A 10,927-nucleotide genomic window follows, 5' to 3' on the forward strand; every position below is an offset into this window, starting at 1 on the left:
CGCCTGCGGAGCCTTCCCCACTGTTACATTTAAAGTGACTTCTCCCAATGACCATGTTCTTTCATTTGAGAAACCGACCAAAGGACTTATGTTGTCTCTTCTCTTCTTTCTCAGTGCAGCTTTTAATTTCAGGAAACAGTGTTCATACATTATCTCACACCCACTTCCGGTGTCCAGATGTACCCTTTTTATTGGGTGGTTCCCGACAACGGCTTCGATTATGATTGGAGCGTCCGATGCTTCTTCATCTTCTACCGGAGGGAAACTTATGACTACCTTCTTCCAGGCTTCATTTCTGATTTTCACTGTTTCTGACTTCGGATGTTCCGGAAGGACTGTCGCGATTACTTCTTCCAACGGTTCTGCTTTGGCTTCCTGGTCGGGGCCTTTTCTGCTGCTAATATATCACGAGTATTTTTTGGAGCGTGATGTTGATTAGAGTTACTTCCGGAGGCTCCTCCTTGTGATCTATTGAATGGAGCTGTTCTAAATCTCTCATTTCTGAAGTTACGGTTCCTTCTGTTTCTATCCAGGTCTTTTCCATAACCTGGTCCAGTAACTTCCGCCTGCTGTTTCTTTGCCCACAAGGAAAGTATAAGTTTTGTCCATTAAGACCGTGTACTTCTGCGGAAGGTCCGTAGAGAGGAATTCCACAAGAGGTTGAAAACGTAGTCCGTGGACAAAACCTGATATTTTCTGGTTCTCACTGAGACCCTTCATCAGTGCTGTTTCATCTGTGTACCGAGTTATAAACTGGCGGATAGTTTCGTTTTCTCTTCTTTTAATGTTATGAGCTTCCAAGTGCATTTTCTTGTATTTCCTCTACTGGCTGAAATGAGAGCGAAACTTAGTTTTAAGGTCTTCAAAACTAGTGATACTTCCTTCTGGTTGAGCATCCAGCCAGATACGTGCTAAGTCTTTCAGAGTGAGTGCGAACATATGGCATGCAATGGGAACATTCCACCTTTGCATCCGAATCATTCCATTGAAATGTTTTAAGTGATTGTCCGGATCCTCCTTACCATCATACATCTCTATCCCTTTTGGTAAACCACCTTCCAGCAGCGGGTAATCTTCAATCCATTGCACAAAAGGACCTGGCTCCGTCTGAATTATCATATCTTCCTTGCTTGGAAACCACCCCGGAGGGTTCGGAAGGTGCCTTGTGGTATTAGGAGGAAAAGGTTGATAGCTTGAATTTTGTGCTGGTCTTCTGCCAGGCTGTGAAGTATAGTAATGCGCATTAGCATTTTGAGGTCCTCTGGTAGGTTGCGGAGTAAAGTACTGATGGGAATTTGCGTTTTGGTAATAGTTATAGCGTGGGGGTGAATTATTATAAGCATGATAATCATAGTTATATGTTTGGCCTGCTGTACGAACGTATTCTTCTGCCAAAGGAGGAAGGTTCGGAGCTCTCTGGTAGTCTTCATACTGGTAATCAGAATTTCTTCGGGGAGTCTCGTCAAAGCGAACTCTTGCTCTTGATCTGCTTCCTGAGGTTCTATGAATTGGTGTTTCTGCCATAAAGTCTTCTTCGTTGCCTCCTCTTCATTGGAGTATGTTAATCTTGTTCGTACGCTCTGCCTATCGACATGTCTGAGATATTCTCTTAAGAGTGGTGTAAGCTCCTCTAATTGTCTAGCTGCCGGAGGAGCTGCAGGGTTTGTCCTTGAGGTTTCGAACCCCGGAGGTGACCGTGGGTCCCCGTCTTCTGCCATTTTCGTACGAGATTATGATTGTTTTCGTGCGGATGGCGCCACTTGTTTAAGGGTAAAGTTACACTTAATTTAATGAGGGTATACTCTAGTATAAGAAAATGGTATTTAGTGATCGGAGGGTAATAATAGATGATTTCGGACTTGCTGGCGGTTCCTTCTTAGTGTGAGGCAATCGATGCCTCACGCCACCAAGTGTATGTATGTGTATGAAAATGCATTCTGCCTTCTAGGGTTCTTGTGGGGAGGTATTTATAAGCCCTCCACTTAGAGTCCACGAGATGGGCCGAGGAATCTAGAAGTTGGGCCTGACGGCCAACTTAACGGTAGTCTCCGACACATGACCGTTACCGTTAGACAGGTGTATCAAGATTGTTCGTTAGGAGACATAAGCACGATCTGTACGTGCTGATGCACGTGCCACATTGTACTGTTTGTCTGCCAGATGATCGCAGGGTTCGGGGCCTATTCATGGCTTCACTGAGTTAATTAAGGTACGTATCTTACTATTAATACTAATAAGCCGGAACGTCCGGATCATTAATGGTGATACATCATCACCATCTATTTAATCCATTAACTTTAAGCTATTAAAAAGCTTTTACTCTAATGGAAAAGGTTTTTCTAAAATTTTTTATAACACTAAACAATGAAAAAAGCTTTTGTTCAAAAGGTTAAGAATTATCAACCTATTCTCAAATAAGTCATTCACTTCAATGACATGAACGTTTTTCAAAAGCTTAATTTTTCAAAAAAAGCTTTTCATCACGTTGTCATTGGAGTCGCTTTAGTTCGATAATTCAATAGTGATACAATTATTGCACGCAGTTGGTAAACAAACTCAAGTCAAACATACAACAATAGTGGAACACATCGTGTCCTCACTATATAATCCATCCCCACCCATTGTTGTTTATGCGCATTTCAATCACTTGATTTTCTTATTATCTATTTTATATAAAAAGAACTTCATTTTTTTTTTTTACTTATAAATATCAGTAAGTAAAGCCAACTTAAAATGCAACTTCCTCCAAGTCTTTGTTTCTCTCCACTTGTAGATTATTAACCAACGAACTAAATTAGCTCAAGTGTAGCATGGCTAAAACATCATACATTGTGGTATGTGCAATGGCACTTGTGTTGCTGGTCTTATTAGCCCAGACACAAGTTACCATGGGGGTCACATGTGCCCCCATACAACTGGCGCCATGCGCCAGTGCATTCTCATCATCATCGCCCCCGTCTAAGCTCTGCTGCACCAAGCTAATGCAACAAAGACCATGTCTTTGCAAGTATATTAAGAACCCAAGTCTTAAAAAGTATGTTACTTCCCCTAATGCCAAGAAAGTTGGCAAAATCTGCAGGGTGCCTACCCCTAAGTGTTAAGAGGAGTATTACTCTTTTTTACACATATATTAGTTATGTGTTCAAAGGGATAGACAGAGTTGTTGTTTATAAGTATAAGCGTCAATGTCCATATCGATCGTTTTGGACATTGACTATATATAACTACTATAACTACTATGAATAAAGTGATTTCTATTGCTGTATGAAGAATGTTTATCTTCCATATGAGGTTGCTAGTTACTAGCAAACTATTAGTTAAACAATTTAATCATTCTGTTGACCTCTGTCTATATGACAAGTGATTTATATCGATATAGAAATACTTGTGTTGTCTGGTTGATCTTTAAGTAAGGTTGCAACTTTTATTCTTTATCTTCGCTATCTCAATTAAAGAAGTTTTATGAAACTTTTAATGACTTCCAACCAGTTTGAACAATTTTAAGATAATATGTAACAGTATATCGACGCATTATAACTCTACTTTGTAGCAAATATAATATAATAATGCACATTTTGCTATCATTATGACTAATAACAATTGCACTTTTAATCTACCAATTAAATTAGAATTGAAAGAAATGCCTTCTTTATATATTGGAAGAACGAAAACACTTGACCTGGTCCAAGATTCATCATATACATTCATAATGAAAACGCTAAAAGAATGAATGCCATTCTTGCAAAAAATAAAAATAAAAAATGCTGCTGTATCTCTCACATATTGAGAAGGTTTGAGATTGGGTTCCATCCCATGATCCATGGTCTATTATCGGATGGAAGCACAAAATTAAGCTCAAACATCTCTTTCGACAAGTTTCCACCTTCACGGAAACCAACAAGCTTCGCAACGATCTCTGCACTTTCTTGCACATGTGACATATCGTGGGGATTCGTCCATAGTTTGCTTATGAATTGAATCCTACGTTGCTTTCCCTCAAGGGGGACGTCCCATTTCATGTACAAAAGCTCTCTTTCTTCCGTTGTCAAACGTGTTGTTAGCCTCTTCGCCAGGAACTCTCTCTCACGCTTCAGTGATCTAAGGCTGCATTTGGGCAGATAATATCAATTTTATCAAAATAAACTATATAAGCATTGAATAGTAGAACTTTTCTGAGAAATTTTTACCCGTTTAACTAGTGATGAATAGTAAAATAAAAATAACTGCTTCACAGAAATGGGTTAAGAAACACCAAAGTGTCTTGTATGTGCAAAACAGCAGGTTAGTACATTTCGTTGGCGGAGACGAATAGCAGAGGTCGTTTGCTATTTTGACACTTTAAACTTTTTGGTAAGCGTGACTGATTCGTAAGTCTTAAAGAATATTACTGATTATAAGCCAACCCTGTCTCAACCATTCTTGGTTCGCCACCTCTAATTACAATGTTCAGAGTACTACTAATTATCAAATGATATTTGGCTAATATAAAGTTTGGCAATAATGTAAGTAATAATTGATTAGGGATGAAGGTAACCTTGATGATATGGAGATTGTGGGTTCTTCTGCACCACGGGCTGGGGTTGCATTTCCATGTTCAGCCAAATGCTCTTGTAGCCAATTAAGCCGCCTAAGCTCGACTTCCATGTATATTTCATCTGCAGGGTCTCCTTTAAACAGCATATAGAATTGGGTTCTATGGATAATTGAGACGAAGCAAACGTCCCATAACTCTATTATCTTCTGTCTTTGCTCCCTAAATATTATAGGCCATGGAACTGGGGACACCTCGGGTATATCTGCTGTATTCTCATCATTTTCAAGGTCATATCCTGCTGCTTCATTAGCTTCGAGCTCAAGTACCTGCATAGAAGAACATGCATAATCCAAATATTAAATGACTTAATGAAAAACGATGAGTCAAATTAATTGTATTTACATCCAATAAGGACAACCAGCTTGAAGGTCAGCCAAAATAATGTATCCACCAGAAATGGTTACAATTGTTATTCATATAGAGATACAAGATTGGGGTTTAATCGTTGGCTTGTAAACCCACCAAATGCCATACATGCTAATAAAATAAAGTATATATAAAGTTTAAACGTATCAAATGGTCAAACGACTCGAAAGTTGGCCAAAGTATACTTGTAATGCATAAAAGATGCTCCTTGATGTAATTACTCAAAAAAATTGACGCACCAACTATTTGTATGTAAGATTTATAAAAATTTGGACTAAAGAGTGTTTTGTGTCAAACTTGACCTGGCCTCCTTTCAACCAGTACCTAATTTCAAACTTGGACTACCCAATATCTTCCATCTTGTTTGTTAACGGGTTCATTCAGGGTATGATTTATCCCCAACAACTTAAATATCTACCAAAATGCAATTTTAATACATAATATAAGATAAACAGCAGATCCAGAAAAGAATTCAAATTTAGGATAAAAAGTGTTTTTGATCAACCCGATCTGCCCCATATTGCCTGCTATTGAAAATGAAGAAGATACGAGTATATGATAGTTGATTACCTGGCAAACAAGTAGCTGCTTTTGGTATTGCAGCTTGGCAACACGCTCTTTAAGCTCTGTAACATACGTTCTGATGCTTCGCACGTTTTCTTCCGCTGCAGTTTGAAACATCTTCTGCATTTTCCTCATATTAACCGAACTTGAACGTCTATATGGCGTATTTTCCTTTGACGAGACATCTCCACCTTCCTCACCACCCTTTGGAGTCTCTTTCTCAGACACTACTTCAGGAGCTCTATTTTCAGTCTCACCCTCTATGACTTCCCTAGTAGATGACAGTGGCGAGCATGGAGACCTTATGAAGCTAGGTTTATTGATAGTATTGCTAGAAGTCAAAGGACTCGTTGACTTGTTTTTCTTCTTTGACTGGCTTTTGACTTGTTGATCGTTATTGTTACTTGGAAGAGACATGATTAGTTTGTCAATCGACTTCTGAACATTTTCGAGCTGTTCTTCAAGGTTCGCAATGTTGCTTCCTTGTGAATGGAGTCGGGTAATCTCATCTTTTAGATTCGCACCGACACTTTTGTTGACTGGGACCATGTGGTCAACGTTGACTTCTTTTTGTGTCGGACGGAGGGCACACATATCGCGTATTTCTGCCTGTAACTTAGCAATGGTTTCTGCTGCATCTTGATTACCTTGTCTATGACAAGCAACTTCTTTTTGCAGTACTTCTAAGGCCCTGTTTGCTTCTTCACCTAGCTGTTCTTGTAGGTGTTCAAGTTTCCTGATTTCATGCATTAATGTGAAAGGAGCTGTTGATGATTGCCTCATACTTAGTCTAACTGATGTATTTCTTGTTTTCTCTAAACGGGTTGGTTCCTTGCCTTCAAGAACTGATGGTAACGTTCCATTAAATGATAAGCATTTCTTAGCCAATGGACCTGCTGGAGATTCTTGTGGCATTAGTACCTGCAACGGTTGTTTAAATCAGTCAATTCACTTATACAAAGCATCATATGATAATCAAATGATGGTGGCAAAAAGATGGGCTATGTGTATTTTTATTCAACATTTGGGTTGGGATGACATGTATGAGCATATTGTTTATTCAGATATCCTGTTAAGCATACATTTTAGACGAATCATTTGACCCATTTCTTTTACAGAACTGATTCATAAAACTTAGCCTGCTGGAAAAGACTGTTTAAACGTAACCGGGTTGAAATCGGCAGTTCTATCCTAAACTAATGACCTGACTTAGAGAAATATACCTTTGGTTCTTCTTGGAGTTTACGACGTAGCTCTTCGGCCTCTGACTGTGCAAGATCTCTTTGTCTCCTCAATTCCTCGATTTCCATTTCCATCTAAAAATGGTATTAGAACAAATTGATTTAGAAGCTCAAATCATGAGATAATTGAACTTTGATTTAATATATAATACCTGACGAATTTTGTAGTCTTTTTCATTTGATGGATCAGGAGTACGCAACTCAGCTTCTAGTCTGGAAACCTCCTTTTGCAAATGCTTAACCAATTGTTTATCCGAAACAACCTGATCACAAAATTTTCAACGAGACAAGACCCTTTAGCATATGTTATCAAAAGAATACTCAAGCGTCCAGACCAAGTATTGGGATTTTCTAACAGGTCCAGACTAACTGGTGAAGCAGCTAACTTAAAATATAAAAACAACTAGATGAAAAGTAAACGGCCAAACGGGTCATAGGTTAAGTGTAACATACTAACACATTAAATAAAAATCGCCAAAATAATTATATTTGAAGAAATATTATATATAATTTTGGACAAAAAATGAGAATACGTGGAAGTACTTGTTACCGAACCCACCCATATTTACATATTTAAGAGCATAAGACGGTAATAAGAACTGGAGGAAACAAGATATGTACCATGTTAACTTGAGCATTATTTGTTACTTCCTTTGCTCGGGTAGCAAAGAAAAGAGTATTCCTTGACTGTTCCACATGGCTAGAAGCTGGGCTCAAAGTGCATATAATGGCAGTACGGGCATTTCCACCTAACGAGTGCTGTAGTATACGAGTTAGTTTGGAGTCCCTGTATGGTATATGACCACTTCTCTTTCCAACACTGCATAAGCACATCGTGTCAAAAACATGTAATGAGTCAAATATTGAACCGTCAGATCCTTAAGTACCAAATCAACAATATAACTAGTCAGACAGTTAAGAAAACTTAAAATTTGATGCTTAATCAGTGGCTTAACTTCGTCTTTAGGAAAAATGTCTATGTGATCAAAGTAATGCATTTTATGAATATACTCTAGAGTGTCTATAACCCATTTGTTCCAAAACAGGTCGATTTGAGAAGACTTTATGTTTGTCAACTGGGTCATGCTAAACACATATTTACAACTGTCAATGGGGTAAAAGTCACTCAAAATTGTCCGTTTCAATGTCTTAGATAAAATTTTCAAATAAAGTTGGCGCTTTTATAGGATAGAAATCATATATCACACATACCTTGTTTATAAAAAGTTTTAAGAAAGTGATGAAAAATGTTGATGGGTCCTATTTGTGATTAATCAGCTTCAGGAATAAAATGTTGATGGGCCACTTTAGAAAGTGATGCAATACTAGAGAAATCTGGACAAATGAATACTGAAAACAAACAAATTGATACATGTCTACGCACCTCAGCTTCCTAATCACAGTTGTCAGAGTCATCAAGCTAAGGTTTATATGGCAACCTTCTCTTAGCCTTGCACCATCCGCATTTGTTTGTGAAGCTCTTTCACTTCCAGCTAAATCCACAAAATTCTGCACAACATTTCACAGTTTATGGTTACCAATATGGTCTTCCACTTTTCGGTCATAAGTAATTAATACTTAATTCAGAATGAAGGTGAATTTGTACCAGGCTTGAAACAAAGGACCTCACGCAGTCTGAAGTCTCCCGGAGTGTGCTTTCTATTGTCTGCATTGTCAAAACAAACCATTTATAATGAATCTTCAAGCTCACATCATATGTACACATACGAAACCATACACCATCTCTCAAAATATGCTTACCAATCTTATTATCTGGTGTGATCGAGAGCTAGTATCATTCAGTGCAGTCTCACCAACTTGTCTCTGAGCTGTAAAGTGTACAAAAGTTAATAAAAAACAAAATCCAACTATAGAAAAGTACAGATGCTTTATAGATACAATAAATTCAGAAGCAAACCTTCACAGATACTGATCAAGTTTCGTAAATGTTGGTCATCGGTGGCTGTTTCCTCTACTAACTTCTCAACTACGGTTCCTTTCTGCAATTATAACAGGTTTTACAACTCTTGGTAAGACTCGTAACACCTAATTAGCTTCTGTTTTGAAAATACACAATCTTCTGTATTACCTCTGGATCGTCTCGGAGCTTGAGATTACGTCCTGACTCAGAATTCAGCAAGTCCCTTACGTTTTCGTTGTAGATTTCCAGGCCTGATATTTTTATTCTAAATTCTCTTTCTGGAGTCTGTATTAAGAAAATACCAAATTATATGTCAGTAAATTTCAACTTGTATACAATATATCAATGTATATATATAGACAGAAACTTGAAACATATATAGGTCTTATTACCTGCAATATGTGCTGGTAAATATCATTAACAGCTTTTTCTGTAATTCCTCTCATAGTGAAAGTTTTTCCACTACTTGTTTGACCATAGGCAAAGATAGTTGCTGAAAAACAAGATACATAAAATCACAAAAAACGATATGACGTATAAATAGGACAAGCATATAAAAACCAATATAGATATTACGAACCGTTAATGCCCATTAGAGCAGACAAAGCTACAGTCTTTACTCCTTCCTCATATACGGATTCTGTGATTGTTGCAGGGCCAAAAACTTTATCTGAAAGAACACAAAACCTTTTTCATTAGCTCACACACGCCGATCCTAAAGTAAAATGAACTGGATCTGTATATTTTATCAGCATATATATACCAAATGTGAAGGAAGATGGTTGGATAACACGTTCATTTGGAAGTGGTTTATATACAATAGAATGATCATCAATGCATTCCCAAGATACATTGTCTTTAGCCGATTGTTCCCTTTTATTTAGCGGCCTCAACCTCACTGTCACAACAATTTTCTCTTCGCGTACTCGAGACCCTCCAGGTGTTGATATTGGGGTTCTTTCTATTTTTGAAGCCGGTGTACTCGGAATACTCTTTAATGCCATCTTATCCAATTGCTTCTATCTGTTTAGCCATTAGTGTTAACACGTAACAATCTCAAATTCTTAATATTTCCGAAGAATAATTTTTAATTAAAAAATTAATAAAAATTAACACTTAGATTTAATTATACTTTAATGACAATTTCATTTGTAAAATGCATTCGAACAGGACTAAAAAGAAAACCATATTTTTATATCCGAAATTTTCTGATTTAAATCAATTGGGGCATCATTCATAGTTATTGGGGATTCCATAGGAACAAAACAAAAATGTCACGTTTTCATTTACAAAATGCATTCAAACATAGCTAAAAAGAAAAAACATATCGTTATATCGAAAATGTCCAAATTTAAATCAATTGGGGCATCATTCATAGTTATTAGGGATTCAATAGGAACTAAACAAAAATACTTATCCAGTGAGATTTTCAATTTTAAACATAGCTAAAAAGAAAACATATTTTTAAATCGGAACTTTTCAAATTTAAAGTGAGATTCGTCACAAGTTACCGCATTGAAGATGGTTCGGAAAATTAAATTCAATATACAAATACAGTATTAGCTAAGTTTTCTATTCAAACTTTAAAAATAAAACAAACAATTAGGTCATAAATAATAAATCCACAAGTACAGATTAACATTTCCTAAATTAAATCTAAAATCACTTCATCTATGGATACCAAAATTAACAAGCATAATAAGCCCTAAGCTGAAATACTTTCTAATAATAAAAATATGAACTTTTATGAATTATTTTAACTGATTTTCAGGATCATATATATGTATATATAGATATAGATGATAGAAATCGAACAATCAGTGAAACAAGTTAAAAAGGAAAGTTAACAAAATTAAAAAGACTCACCAAAATCACTTGTTGAGATTTCACAGAGAGAGAGAGAATATAGAGACAGAATTTTGAATTTGTTTTGTATGTGAAAGAAAGAAAGAAAGAGGGTTTTTTAAAATAATTAAAACTATTGTGTCTCTAACGGCTAGTCTCCAATTTATTTTATGGTCCGTGTTTCGGATAAATACAACGGTGTAGTTTTGAGTTTTTACAAACTCCCATCCAAATCCGCTTTTAATTAAAAACTTCTTTTCCTCTTCATAGATTGTATTGGTTTAAGTAACAACACTAAAGTTAATAATACGAGTAATAAAATAATAATCTTTTTTTAAACTAAACTTGTTACACATCATATTTTAGAATCAGTAAATCATGAAAGTAATCATTTTA

At 36.5% G+C, this 10,927-nt stretch overlaps 1 protein-coding gene across 1 annotated transcript; it reads right to left on the reverse strand.

Moving 5' to 3' along the window:
* Positions 1-3,631: 3,631 nt before the first annotated feature.
* On the reverse strand, positions 3,632-10,621 carry LOC122608188 (kinesin-like protein NACK1). Its single transcript, XM_043781278.1, has 15 exons — positions 10,553-10,621; positions 9,450-9,709; positions 9,267-9,356; positions 9,079-9,179; positions 8,855-8,971; positions 8,684-8,765; positions 8,527-8,594; positions 8,372-8,431; positions 8,150-8,274; positions 7,387-7,585; positions 6,918-7,028; positions 6,748-6,840; positions 5,531-6,445; positions 4,535-4,860; positions 3,632-4,104 (listed from the first exon to the last, which is right to left on the reverse strand). Exons 2-15 carry the CDS (start codon positions 9,688-9,690, stop codon positions 3,777-3,779), a joined length of 2,856 nt encoding a protein of 951 aa, XP_043637213.1. The 5' UTR covers positions 9,691-9,709; positions 10,553-10,621; the 3' UTR covers positions 3,632-3,776.
* Between the last annotated feature and the right edge of the window lie 306 nt (positions 10,622-10,927).

This window comes from Erigeron canadensis, chromosome 1, assembly GCF_010389155.1.
Source record: "Erigeron canadensis isolate Cc75 chromosome 1, C_canadensis_v1, whole genome shotgun sequence".
Classification (NCBI taxonomy): domain Eukaryota; kingdom Viridiplantae; phylum Streptophyta; class Magnoliopsida; order Asterales; family Asteraceae; genus Erigeron; species Erigeron canadensis.